This window comes from Hippopotamus amphibius, chromosome 3 (genome assembly GCF_030028045.1).
Source record: "Hippopotamus amphibius kiboko isolate mHipAmp2 chromosome 3, mHipAmp2.hap2, whole genome shotgun sequence".
In the NCBI taxonomy this organism is placed as follows: Eukaryota; Metazoa; Chordata; class Mammalia; order Artiodactyla; family Hippopotamidae; genus Hippopotamus; species Hippopotamus amphibius.
This window is the reverse complement of record NC_080188.1, coordinates 109,513,393-109,528,750: the sequence shown is the minus strand read 5'-3', so window position 1 is coordinate 109,528,750 and position 15,358 is coordinate 109,513,393. Positions and strand designations below refer to the sequence as shown.

At 35.2% G+C, this 15,358-nt stretch overlaps 1 protein-coding gene and 1 pseudogene across 1 annotated transcript; both read right to left on the bottom strand.

The window, feature by feature from the left end:
* Positions 1 to 1,332: 1,332 nt before the first annotated feature.
* Positions 1,333 to 4,113, bottom strand: LOC130848620 (olfactory receptor 4C46-like; annotated as a pseudogene).
* A 7,790-nt stretch (positions 4,114 to 11,903) lies between these two features.
* On the bottom strand, positions 11,904 to 12,821 carry LOC130849842 (olfactory receptor 4A47-like). Its single transcript, XM_057729029.1, has one exon. The coding sequence runs from the start codon at positions 12,819 to 12,821 to the stop codon at positions 11,904 to 11,906; it is 918 nt and encodes a 305-aa protein (XP_057585012.1).
* Between the last annotated feature and the right edge of the window lie 2,537 nt (positions 12,822 to 15,358).

Genomic DNA, 15,358 nt, shown 5'->3' with positions numbered 1-15,358 from the left:
TCATTCATTTCAATAGGTAGAGAAATGTGTTCTCAAAGTAACAAAGAACTCAAGAGCAGAGCTCATATTTTCTTAGTCCAATCCATGGAATCTTTCATCTGAGAAGGACATCTCCTAAGTTGTTTACCAGGAATGGGAAAGCTCTTGGGAGGTGGGCTGTCATCATATAAAAGCTCCCATTTTGCTTCTAATTGAAGTAGAAGTAAATACAACAATATTTATGGCAATAAACCTATTGGCTTAGGTAGAATAACAGAACTCGGACAAACCTTCCAATTTAGCTAAGCAAAGTACCTATAGAAATAGGGAAGCTGTTTAAAGTTATAGAAGATGATGGCATAGTGTAAAATAAAACTCATGTCTCCTCATCCTGCAGCTAGCATTCTTACTGTCCCTCATATTTTCATAGCAATAATATGTTGCTAAATATTTTTACATCAGAGAGTCTATTGATTTCTTAATAAAACATATGGTACCCATGAAGTGGGAGGCTGGAACTTTCTGTCAAAGAGGAAACTATAAACACATCAATGACATACACATATTTGTATTTTGGTAACAGAGTTCACTTATGAAAACAGCCAAAATTAATTTACCACAAAGTCTTATAAGTAAGGCATTTGTTTAAATGAAAAATACTTTCTTTGGTCAACTGTGGAGTCACAATTCCTGGGAGATATATACATATATTTATGTGGATATATATATATTTATTTATGTGGATATATATATCCACATAAATAATCTCCTAAAGCAATTTTCAAAGAGGATTCCAGATTCAAGGAAGTAAGTGTAAGGCCAAATTTCCAATAGGAAAGTTATTTGATAAATTTATTTTACTGTGTGCTTTTGAAAGATATCTGCATTTCATTGATACTAATAACTGTTAATCTACTAAAATATTACCTCCTGTGTCATATAATCAAAATACATACTTAGACACCAGTAGGCCACACAGTGTTCTGAGAGACAACTGCTTATATACACATGCCCATTATGTAAGTATGTAATTAGAAAAGAAAATTTTCAATTACTACAAAACGAGAAGTTCTGATGAAATGTCTTTTCTCTGATATGCTTTGACATGGTTGAAAGAGTATCACGCTGGGATTTAGAAGCATGCAGATCTGACGCTAGCTGTATTTCTGATATTGCACAGATGATTGAACTTCTTTCAACTTTATTCTTCTTCATCTGAGAAATGGGACTCATCATAATAGTACCTGCCTTGCAGAGGTGCTGTTAGTGTCAGGTGAGGGTATGGGAAGGGCTTTAGAGTAATAAAATGTGAAAATGTAAAGACCTTGAGAGAAATAAAAACTCCATGTTGTGTTATTTCCTATCTGCAATGGCATTCCTGTTTAATAACATTCTCATGGCATTTTTGTCCTCTGAATTCCTTGCTGGGTAGATAACAGAGTTTAACATGGGAGTAAAATTGTTTAGAATACGGCTATGGCTTTATCCATGTGAAAAGTAGCTACTGGTTGCAGCTACAGGTAGACAAGACATTTTTCCTCCCTTGCAGAGTTGTGAGTCCTCAAGGAGCACAGGATGACCACACAGGACACCAACAATATTGCAAAAGTGATCACAGGGATTCCCCCACCATTGGCAGCAACCAAGAGACCAGCAAGGAAAGTGTCAGTGCAGGCAAGTAGTATCAAGGGGAAAATGTCACACATGAAATGATCCATAATGTTGGGGCCACAAAATGGGAGCAAGAAAGTGATTAGGATCTATCCAATCAAGCAGAGAAAACCCATTGCTCAACACACCCCCACCAGGAGGCAGCATATGCTGTGGTTCATGATGGTGACATAGTGCAGCGGTCTGCAGATGGGTATGTAGTGGTCACAGGCCGTTGACGCCAGGAAGGACCACCTCTGAAGCTGCCAAGAAATGTTCAATAAAGATCTGTGTCATGCAGCTCCTGAGGGAGAGACCTTTTGAATCAGAGAGCAAATTAGCTAGCACTTTAGAGATTATGGAAGAGGAATAGCAGGCATCTATCAAGGAAAGAAGGCCAGGAAGGGAGGTCAAAGTCTGGCTGCAGATTATAGTAACCAGTGAGCAAGTTGTCATTGACAGTGACAATGCAGCTGGTAAGTAATAGTACAAATAGAATTCTCTGCATCTGAGGAATCTAAGTGCCATTAGAATGAATTCAGTCACATTCATTCTGTCTTCTTCCATTTCAATGCTGATGTTGAATTCAGAAGTGGGGAATTAACCTGTAAAGACAATAGTGTTTTAAGCTCTTTTTTGAAATATAATTGCTTTACACCGTTGTGCCAGCTTTTGCTGTACAACAAAGTGAATCAGCTGTATTTATACATTTATCTCCATATCCCCTCCATCCTGTGACTCCTTCCCACCTTCCCTATCCCAGCCCTGTAAGTTATAGCAAGGTGATGAGAAATTTATATTTTGAGTTTTCAGGTAAGTCCAAATCATTTTAATTAGAGAAGGCATTTTTCCCATGGTGTGCAGGAGGAAAGAAACATGCTACATTTTCTATTCCATGGAAAGTATAAACTTCTGAAGCAGTTTTATTCAGCTTATTGAAGGATGCTCAAATCCTTCTTCCACAACTTCTAAACAGTGGTCGCTGGTCTTTGCTGGAGGATATCCAGGCACAAGGAGATCCCCATGTAATAAACCTGATTGCTTCTCAGCCAGTAAGAAATACAAAAATCTCTCCCTTAAATATTAAAAAATATGTATACACATATATATGTGTGTACATGCACACACACACACACACACACAAACTATTGATTCTGATTCTGAACACTGTTTATACACAGATCAAGTCTAATTCACCCCTCTTACATTTAAGCGCCACTTAAATAAGTCTGAGACATTGGTCTGCATCTGTCTTCACATCTTTATCACCAGCATTTGGTTCAGTATTTGACTTCTACTGATGTTCCATAAAATTAAGTGAATAAAGAAGTTGGAAGATTCCCATTCCCCTGTTTTTTCCCACTAACTCCAAAAATAGCATTTACTCTCTTCATAAAACAAAAACAAAAACAAAAAATGGCATAAATATTTGGAATGATAATTCCATCTTTCCAGCCATTGAAATCTCTCACACTTTCCACCCTAAACAGCTGTCTTCCCTGGTCTGCACCAACCAGCTCCCTTTCCTTCTGGCCAAGAGGTAGCCCTAGCTGAATATTAGAGGGCAGGTGAGAAGAAAGAAGGAATGTCATGGTGTTTACTGTCCCGATTCCCTGCTGTGGTTTGTCAATGATTGGATGCCTTTAATTGAGGCTGTGCCCTGTTAGATGGACCCTCTCCCAGATCGCATTGTGGTGTCCTACTGCTTCCAGACCCAGGGTGCTGTATCATCCCTTATGAGTATTAGTTTCCCTTAGCTCTCTCTCTTGACAAATAAATATATTCAACACTTTTTAATGTCCCATTCAAAATATGCTGTTTGTTGACAGGTTTCCAATGGATGTAGAAAGCTTCTGCAGTTTTTCCTTTAAAAAAAGTTAAAATAAATGACAAAATAGTTTTTCCTTTAATAAATTTATTTTATTCATACAGCATCTGTATTCTTTTGATGTATATCTGCTAAATAAACTTAACTTTTGGTGGGAAAGAGTATTATAAAAGACTGAGATGTAAGATAAATATTAGTGGGTGTTTTCATGGAAATCTGTGTGTTATCTGTTATCCTCTCATCGAGTTATATGATTCTATGGGGTTTATGCCCTTTACTGCCTTTTAGCTATTTTGTAACTCTTTAATTTGTAGAAAATTGAGAAAAATTCAAAGAATTCTTGTTGAAATTGTAAGGCAAATGTTTTCTGATGGGAGTTTCATTGCTTTCACTGACCATTACAGATAAAGACAGCTTTGCCTTCAGTTGTAAATTCTTTACACATTGCTGACTGACCAATGGTAAGAGTGAGACACTGGAATTTCCTTTTTACTGATTATAATATGTATTATTATATTGCTCTTTCCCTCATTAATCAATAAATGAAATCTTTATGTGTTGATTTTATATTTGTATGAGTCATGACTTCACTTTTTAAAAAATATTTTCCTCTGCATTTACTTTATATTGAGAAACTGGATTCTGCCAGCAACCATATGCATGAAAAGGAGGATCTGTCCTCAGCTGAGCCTTCATGTGATATTGCAGCACCAGGCAGCACCTTACTTATAGCCTCGTGAGAGAACCTGAAGGGAAAGATCTGTTACTGAGTCCAAGCTCACTTTTCTCGCTTCAGGACAGACCAATGAATCTGAGACTAGGTGTTGACACAAGGAATATGACTTTATTTAGAAAGCCAGCAGACCGAGAACATCAGTGTCTCCAAAAAACTATCTTATCGGAGTCTGGATGGTAGTTTTTTTTATAACATCAGAGAGGGAGAGGCTGTGAGGAAGTAAAGTAAATGGGCAGAAAAGAGAGGGAGAGTCTGTGAGGAAGTAAATTTAAAGGGCAATCAGTCTTACAAAAGATCTCCAAGAATGACCAGCCTAGGTTAGGGGATATATTAATATCTTCTTTTCAGCAGTCATTCACACAGGTGTGCAGGGCAGATTGTCTGCCTGTGAGCTGAACAGAGGCACTTTAGTTTAACATTCAGGCAGAGGGGCAGGGTTCCCTGAGGCAGGCCATCATGTGTGATTATAATAACAAAGGCAACAAAAAGCAAAGGTTAAAGTCAAACAGATCCAACAAGGAGTCTGATTTAGCTCTACCAGGTTACAGAACCAGCTGAGTCCTGCCCAGTTTGGTGACACACAGAAACTGTGAGATCATAAGTGTCTTTTGTTTTCTTCAAGTCACTAGATTGTGTGTAATTTGACATGCAGAAGACGATAGCTAATACAGATATCTATGAAATCTTCCAAATGTTTGTATACAGCAATAAGTATTTAAAGAACCCATGAACCAAGGAAGAAACCATAAGGTACAAATGCTTATATCTAGACCACAAAAACATAACAAAATGGGTGGGATGCTGCCTACCCATTATTTAGAAGAAATGTAAAGATTTAAGTGCTTATATTAAAAATAAAGCTTAAAATGTTATCTAAACTTTATCTTAAGGGGGAAGACATGATGAGTAAATTAAGGTCAAAGTAAAAGAAAGGGCATAATTAAAATAGGATAAAAAAATCAACAAAGTAGAACCATAAAATAGAGAAAATCAAACAGCCAAAAGTTGATCCTATTCTAATAAAATTTATAAAACTCTAGCATGGATGACAGAAAGTGAGAAAACAATTTACCAATACCAAAAATAAAAGCAAATAGAGATCAGACAGATCTCTCATACCTTAAAAGAACAATAATAAAGAACTTTTATAAAAAGCATTGTTTCAGTGAATTGGATTAACAGGTAAAATGGATAAAAATAAAGGAAAAACACAATCATCTAAAAATGACCCCAAAAGAAATTGAAAGGCTAAATACTTCTATCTCTGAAGAAACTATCCTTTTTTGTAGACAACATGATTATGACATAGAAACCCGTAAGAAATCTACATGCAGAGAATATGAGAATGAATAAGTGAACATAGGATGTTTGTAGGAGTGTAGACCCTACTAAAATAGGAAGTTGCATTTCTATATATCAGTATCAATAATAATTGGAATATATAAACAATTTTAGCACCTTGTACAATAGCAACAAAAAATGTAAATACTTAGGAAAAGATCAGAAAGATCCCTTCAGTAAAACTACAAATCTTTTCAGAAATGAAATCTTAAGGGAGTCTCCTGGTGGCCAAGTGGTTAAGATTCCAGTTTTTTGCTGCTGTGGCCTGGATTCCGTCTCTGGTTGCGGAACTGAGATCCTGCAAACCATGCACCATGGCCAGAAAAACAAAAAACAGAGCAAAGAAAAAGAAGAAAAGAAATAAAATCTTAAAACACCAAAATAAATAGATATGTATCATGTTCAGGAAATCTCAAATTCAATATTGTTCAGATGTTCAATATTGTTGGGATCTAAAGTTATCTATAGATCTACAGATATATCTAGTCCTGGAAATGTTTGGCAATAGCGTCAGCTATAAGTAGCATGGAAAGTAGAAAATATACTTAAATAAAGAGGTAGATAGAATCAAGATATCCAAGTATAGTATTGAAAGTATCAGCTTTTTCATTTAGCATCACGTATTGTGATAAAAAATGCTTAAAGTGAGATTAGTCAAAACAGCGACTATTAAGGTTTCAAGCAGGGATGAGGAGAAACATAAAGGAGCCAGGATAGAATGATTCCAAATATAGAACTGGTTTGCATTCCCAGCCTTTCCCTGGAACAAAAGCTCTCTCACAGGAAGAAATGGCATCAGAATAAATATGATCTCAATGTTGTAGATGTAGGACCCTTTGTTAATACTTCAGAAAGATACGCGGTTTCTCTCACAAACCCTTTAACCACATAAAACTCTTCCTAAGAAGCTTAAGGCTATTATCTACTGCACTTGAACTTTCAACCCAAACCTCAGAAGGGCTATTCTCAAAACTATTTATTCATGTTTCCATAGTGTAATAAACTCCAATTATAAAAAAAATTCTACACATTTTTAAGAAGACTGAACTAAAGGAAGCACCATAGCTACTGTGAACTGCATCTATTTCAATTATATCATCCCTCCCCCCCCAAATAAAATGGTATGTAGGTCATAGGGAAGAAATACCATGTCTCTAATTCATAGACTTTTATTTTTTTTAGTACATAAAATCAATTTTATTTTATTTTTTTCCAGGTTTGTGGAGATACGTTGTCATATATCATTGTGTAAGTTTAAGAATGATTTGATACACACATACACACACACACATATGGAAAAAATCACCACAATAATGTTAGTTAACATATCCATCACCTTTCATAGTTACAATTTGTGTTTGTGAGGTGAGAACATTTAAGAACTACTCTCTTAGCAACTTTCAGTATATGATACAATATTAACTCTAGTCACCACACTGTCCATGAGATCCTCAGAACTTGTTCATCTTATAACTGGAAGTATGTACCATTTGAACTACAGCTCCCAATTTTCCTCATCCTTAGCCCCCAGTAATCAATATTCTACTCTCTCCTTCTGAGTTTTCTTTTAAATTCCACATATGAGTGAGAGCATATAGTATATATTTTGTGGCTGTTGTTGTTGTTGTTTTCTGCTTGTTTCACTTAGCATGATGCCCTTAAAGTCCCTTCTTGTTGTCACAAATGGCAGGCTTCCTTATTTTATATGTCTGAATAATATTCCAATAGATAGAAAGATAGATAGATGACAGCTAGATAGCGAGATAGCTAGAATAGATAGATAGATACAATGGTGAGTCAAAAATTATCCGCACTCCAGTTGTGTTAAAACTTCTATAAATTCTACAGCCAGAGTGCAGATAATTTTTTACTCACCCTCGTAGATAGATAGATACGATGTTTTCTTAATCCATTCGCCCATCAATGTACATTTTAGTTGTTTCCATGTCTTGCCTATTGTGAATAATGCTGCAATGAACATGGAGTACAGATATCTCTTCAGACTCCTGATTTCATATTCTGGATATGTACATAGAGGTAAGGCTATTTATTCATAAGTTAGTTTTATTGTTAATTGAGAAACCTCCATAATCTTCTCTGGAGTGACTGAACTAATTTATATTCCCACCTACAGTTTGGTAGGGATCCATTTTCTCTAAAACCTCATCAGAGTTTGTAATCTCCTGTATATGTCATATAGCCATCCTATCAGGTGTGAGGTGGTATCTCATTTTGGCATTGATTTGCTTTTCCTCCTTGATTAGTGATATTGAGCAGCGTTTAATGTCCCTATTGGAATTTGTATATTTTCCTTGGAAAAACATCTATTCAGATACATTTTCCCATTTTAAATGGGGTTGTGTGTTTTTATATTACTTTGTTGTAGAAATTCCTTATATGTTTAGAGTATATATATATATATATATAGAGAGAGAGAGAGAGAGAGAGAGAGAGAGAGGGTATACATATAGTACAGAGTGTATATATATATATATATATATATATGAGTATATATACATATAGAGTGTATATATATATAGTATATATAGAGAGAGTATATGATTTGCAAATATTTTCTCCCATTCTATAGATATCCTTTTCATTTTGTTGATTGTTCCTTTCAATGTGCAAAAGCAGCCTGAACTTGAGATCCTGGATTTAGGTCTGAAGCCATGATGGGATGAGACTTAACTGACCTGATGACTTTTGCCTCCTCCCTCTGGGGGCCCCGTGCTGCCCTTTTACAAGTCTGACAAACTCAATGGACAGACATTGTCCACATAGTCATGTATCTACATGGGGAAGAGAGAGATCCAGAAGAGCCTGTTCTTCTAGCCATCCCTGCCAAGGCACCATTTATATATGTGCAGGCATCTTGGACCCAGCTTAAAAGTCCAGCAATACGCTGATGACTAGAGAGTGACCTCAGTCCATGCCACATGGAACAGGAATTCTACAGCCAAAATTCTGCCCAAATTCATTAAGGTTAGATACAGAGCACAGAATAGAAAGATATAGCCCTGTGTGTGGACATATACAGGCTGTGTGTGATCAAACATAGACCTGTTCATGGCAAGCTACAGCCTTGTGTGTGGACAGATATAGACCTGTGTGTGCTCATATCAGATAGATATGTATATGCATATACAAGTGCATCCATATCGGGAGCCAAATTCTGATCCATGTGTTGTCAGATACAGACCTGGGTGGTGTTCACATATAGACACATAGGTGCAATTGGACAGACAGCTATATGACACTGAATATGGAGGTACAATTGGTCATAGAGATTCACTTGAGGTTGCATACAGATCTCAGTTTGTGGTGGGGTACACAGTTGTGTGTTGTTGCCTCAGGTCTGTGAATGTTTGGATACAGAAATATATCTGTGGCCTTGAGGATTGGGCTGTAATTCATGACAGCAAGACACTGAGCCTTTTCTGAGCAACTCATTGAAAATATGAGTCAAATGTAAATAGATCCTCTTTTTCTGAAACAAAACCAAAAGGCAAGATTTATATACTCTCTATGAAGATGATTACAAATTCTTATTGAGACAACAATGAATCATTTACAATTTGTGTCTTATTCTGTATGGGAATACAAACTACTAAAATATGTAATTTTCCTCCAAAAAGATATATAGTATCATGACATTCTAAACATATTTTTATGGGAAGTTTTCAAACTGCAAAATGACTTTAAAGTTTAGAATAGGTGGAGGAAGTAGGGGAGGAAAAGGAGAAAGAGGAGGAAAAGGTGGCTCAGAATTCCATCTGGCATAGTACACAGAAAAACATCAAACAAACTGAAATTAACAGTTATGTTGGCAGATTATTTTACCTGTTGGGGAAAACAGGCTTAGATATTTCACTACCAGAGACAGAAATAAATTCTAGCTGGGTTAATAAATGAAGTGTTTTTTTAAACATTTATTTTATTGAAGTATATTTGATTCACAATGTTACAACCACATGTGTTCTCTCTGTCTGTATCTTTCTGTTTCATAGCTAAATTTATTTGTGTCATATTTTAGATTCTCCATATGAGTGATATCATATGTTATTTGTCTTTCTCTCTCTGACTTCCCTTAGTATGATAATCTCTAGGACCATCCATATTTGTGCAAATGGCATTATTTCATTCCTTCTTATGGTTCTGTAGCATTTCATTGTGTGTGTATACATCTCACGATTTGTTTAAGAAAGAAAAAAAAGTTAAAATTTATAAAATTATTGGGAGGAAATGGAATTTTTAAATGTGATGAGATAGAAGAAATAAATAATCAAAATAATATTAAAATAGCACCTTTAATAAAAACACTTATAATTTAACATAAATAACATAATAAATAATTGTAGCAAATGTCAAAAAAGAGTAATACTTGTAAATATATTTAATGTAGAAAAAGTTAATTAAAATTTACTGATATAAATTGTCACTCCAATAGATCAAGAATTCAAGTAATTGAGAAATTCTATATAGTGGATTCTATGTCCCAGGCATTGTGAAATGATCAGAGAACACAAAGACAATTAGGATATTCTTCCTGACTTCACAGAGCTTACAGACCAAGGGACATAGACAATTAACAAAGATTTTTATCTCATCACTTGAAATAACTACACAAATTTCAAAATTCACTACGTTTCTGTCTTGGTCCATTTGGGCTGCTATTATAGAACACCATAGAGTAGACTGATTAAATAAAAAACATTTATTTTTCACAGGTTTGGTGGCTAGAAAATCCAAGATTAATGTTCCAGCAGATTCCTTATCTGGGGGAAGACAGCCATCTTCTTCCTGTGTCCTCACATGGCAGAAGGGTCACATGAGCTCTCTGAGGTCTCCTTATAAGGGTGTTAACCTCAACCATTAGGGTGCCACCTTCATGACCTAATCATTTCCCAAAGGGCCCACTCCCAATACCACCACATTAGCAAGGGTTTAATTTATGATTTTGAAGAGGGGCATAGACTTTCAGTATATAGCAACAACCAAAAGTGGAGGAGTAAATTATATAAGTTTACTAAATGCTTGCTATTATTTGGTGAATAGTATTATATTTGAGAAGATTTTGAGATAATACAAGAAATCTCCATGCAATAGGGATAAAAATCATCAGGATATGAGTTTTCTCATAGAGTGTGATTTCCTAGTGAAAAGACCCCAGCACCCCATAGCTGTAGCTCCTCATGAATCCAGACAAAATATGGGAGGCATACAAATAAGTTTCTTTGATCACATTCTTCTGACCATATTAGAGGCAGATAATATGTTGCTTCAAGCCTGATTCAGAGAGAGAGAATTTTATGAATGATGCCTCTGTTAAATAAAGCAATGTATTCTGTCCTCTTTATTACCAAGTTATCTGTATTATATTAATGAGAGATGAGTGGCATATAGCGTCACCATCTTCCTTAACAATGATATCACCCAAAATATCTGGTCTCAAGTTCCTTAGTGCATATTTGAAGCTTATGTGCCATGGATTGTGCTAAATTTACACATGATGGGCAGAGCCTGGGTTGCTATAGAAGGCTATGAAACACGGTAAACAAAAAAGGAGATGCAAATATTGAAAAGCAGCAGAGGTCTTCCCAGATATTCTAAAACATCTAAGAAGATTAGTGGGTTATTTCTATTAAAATATAACTCCAAACAAAGCTGGTAAACTTAAGGTGATAATATAATTCCCCAATTTGCATAATAAGTGTGATTTGGTTATTATTCTGCATATACACCTTGTTCATTCAGATTATTTTTCTAAAGATAGCCTCCTTATAATTAATATTACAACTCTGAAACATCTGTCTTCAACCCTAACATGCTAAGCAATATAAAGAAAATAATACATGTAAAGTATCTAGCAAAATAAGACACATGCTTCAAATATGAATATAGTTTGTCTCTGCAGGGGGAGCAGTGAACCAAGATTTTTGTCCTATTTCTATGCTAGTTTTTTGATATCTGTAATCAGCCTTATTAATTCTGAAAAAGATTATATTATTTAAAAAGAAATATGAGAAACTCTTCCACTAATTAGGTAAGTTTACAATATTAACTATAGCTTAACTCATCATATAGAACATAAATCTGTAGTCTCAATAGAGATATTTTATTTTGTTGACATTTTAAATTATGGAAATCTTAAGAATGTATTTCAAAAAATATATGTATTTGAAATAGTTTATTATGAAAATCTTAAAAGTATATTGTAATCATTGGAATTATTCACATAATAAAACTTTTCATCATGCCAAAGTTATGAAAACTGAGGAGACATTGATTACAGTTAAATAATTACACATAGCTTTCCTCAAAAGAGCAATTCTTCATGGGAAATAGGTGATAACATTTCCTGCTTCCTCATTTTTTTTTTTTGGTCCAGAGTTTTTTCATGGCATTTTGCACCTCTCCGTTTCTCAGAGTATAGATTAGAGGGTTCAGCATAGGGGTGATAATGGTATAGAACACGGCCAAGTATTTATCAGTGGGTAAGGTAGAAGGACATCTCACATAAAGAAAAATACAGGGCACAAAGAAGAAGACCACCACAGTAATGTGGGAGCCACAGGTGGATAAGGCTTTGCGCCGCCCTTCCTGACTAAAGTTCTTCAGGGAGTGCAGAATCACCCCATATGAGATGAGTAAGAGTGTAAAGATGACCACACAGATTGTCCCATCATTGGCCAGTACTGTGAGGGCAATAATGTGGGTGTCAATGCACGCAAGTTTTAACAAAGGGTACATATCACAGACGAAGTGGTCAATGATATTGGGGCCACAGAAGGGAAGGTTGTAAACAATGAGAGGATGAAGGACACCATGTAAAAATCCACCAGCCCAGGCCAAGAGCAGCAGCAGAATACACACTCGCTGATTCATGATTGTCAAATAATGCAAGGGTTTGCAGATGGCCACGTAGCGGTCATAGGCCATGACCACCAGGAGTAAAATCTCAGCACCACCAAATAAGTGCTCCATAAATAGCTGGGCCATACACGCTTGGAATGAAATGGTTTTCTTCTCACAAAGGAAGTTTTTCATCATATTTGGGCTGAAGGTAGTAGAATAAACAGCATCCAGAAATGATAAGCAACCAAGAAAGAGGTACATGGGGGCATCCAGGGTTGGGCTGAACACCACAGTCAGGACAATGAGTAGGTTGCCTACCATTGTCACTATGTAGATGAGCAAGAACATGACAAATAATATTTTCTGACCCTGGAGGCTCTGAGTGAGCCCCAAGAGGACAAACTCAGTTACATTGTTCCTTTGTTCCATAGGTGCTTTTGTATGTCTTATTTCAGAGTTCAGGACAATTTTACCTGTAAATATAATTATTTCTATTGACTTATAGAATTCATGATATGTTCATTCATTCAACAAATAGGCAGTATACTTTATTCTGTTCCAGTACTTCAGATATTATAATATATTATAATATTCATAATTATAGTTTAGGAACATTTTAAACAACATATTATTTAATCAACATTATAGTGTATTGTAATATAGTATAATATTATAGGATATTATAATATTGATTATATAATGGGCTGATGAAAACATTTTCCCTAAACTCAACAATCTTTTAGACTAATGGAGAGGTAAGGAAGTAGACACATTTTTGGGAAAAGGGCATATTATTAAATAAATGATGTGCCACAACTAGCTTTCCCTCTAGAAGCTAATTAAATCCTACATATAGCTAATCCCTTACATAAAAATTAATACTGATGAAAAGTTTAATAAAAAAGCAAAACAAAGTTGACCTCATATATACTTCCAGCTAATGTAGGAGGTGAATTTCTACATTCTAGGGGTGGAAGAATCTTCTTAACCAATCATCGAAATCCAAAATAGATATATTTCACAATTTCAATTTTTTTTCAGGATTTGGAAACAATGCCACAACACCAATATACAAAAGTAATTTGGAGAAATATTTACATGTTAAAGGATATACGCAGAGGTAATATCTAAAAGAGACAAAGATGTCTAAGCAATTAACCAATAAAAGGTAAAAATATGAAATAAATAAAAATATCAACAATTAAAGGAAGAATACATTTAAATGGTCAAAAGTCATATGATAGGATGCTGAAGCTCATCTCTGAACAGAAAAGTAGGAATTGAAATAATAGCTTGGTTGTTACGATATTATCTTGGGTTCTTCAAAGTCACTGAATCAAGGTCTACAGAGGCTACTTCAACTTTTCATTTTTATCAGATTAACGGGCTATGTTGAGAGAATATATAAATTGAACTTCTGATCAGATTTACAAATATCTGTCCATGAAAATGTCCCCAAAGATTTACACTTGTAATTAGTTCTAAGGATGTCTTCCAGAAGGTAAATTTATTCCAAATCGTTAGAATATGAAAATATTCAAAAATAATATTATAGGATAGAATCAATCTTTAGATATTTTGGTAATCATAAAGGATTCCTAACATGGCTGATTATGAAAATCCCAAAAGAGAACTCTTAAAAGATTGAATTCTCACAACACCAATGTACTCTTGCAAAATTAAAAGCCTAGTTTAGAATTTTGTTTCTAAATACACTTCCTGGATTACCTGCATAAGGAGAAAGCCGTTCAATCCATGTTCTGGGCTCTGATGCCATGTCCTTCATGTACTGATGCCATCTCTGAGAACACAGAGACTAAGATGCATGCAGCATCACTGGATCTTGAACTGCTTCCACGTGACCAACTCTTTCCATGCTTCCAGGAAATCTAATTCATTTGTCATTCCAAAAACTGTTACTTTTCACATTGTTGGAATTTTCAAAATGAATATGAATATTCTATACCCTAAAGAACTGCGAATCTTAATTTTGAACAGCAACTCAAAATATTCACTATTGCACGATTTGTCCTGATAACAAACAAGTGTTAAACCAACATTTTGATTGGAGAGAGAGAAAACTCCAAATTATTTAAGAATTGTTTACAATAAAAAGTTTGCTGTTTGTGTTGATACCAATGAAAGTGAAATAGTGAAACAGCCTTTGCAGCATTTTGATTCACAATCACTTATACTGTCCTGTCTTCACACAGCATTGTTGAACTTTGCTTTTCCTGAAGGACGGAAAATAATTTCATGTGCATACTTTACTATGTTTTGAGTCCATCATTTCAATTTAAGAAGAGGCCTGTCTTGCTATTACTGCCACAGACAAATTCTCTCTGATGTAAGGGAGAAAGGCTGTAAACAGTTTGTCTACATTTAACTGCAGCACATACTACTGAGTCATTCACTTGGTGCATCTTCAAGGCTCATTTGGTCTAATTAAAACATTGGGACTTTAGTCATAATTTTGAGGGTAGACTTTACCTCCAGAGATGCCTCCAGGATAACCACCATGCCTCCAGGATAACACCATGCAGGACTTAGAGAACCCTGTCCTCTGGGAGAAAATCATGAGAAACAACTTAGCATCATATAACCAAAAGGGAAATGTCTAGACTGGGAAGAAATTAAATATGAAAAATCTCTTGTTTAAATCATGACCTTCAAAATTGGCAAATCTCATTAAGTTTAAGCTTTGTATTGGAAGATGATATCTGAACTGATTTTCAAAAGTAACCAATGCTCTTTTCAGAACAAGTCATTTAAAGTTTATTTCAAACGCAGATAAAAGTTGTCAAATAATTTCAGACAAGCAAGTTGATAAAATCCGTGTTAGTGCCAACCTGGGGAAGGAGAAAATATCTGTCTGACAATTCCATTCATGTCAAAGTGTCATAAGGCATTCACCAAATGAGAAATGCCCTAGGCCAATACACAGATTCCAATACAATTTTAAGGAC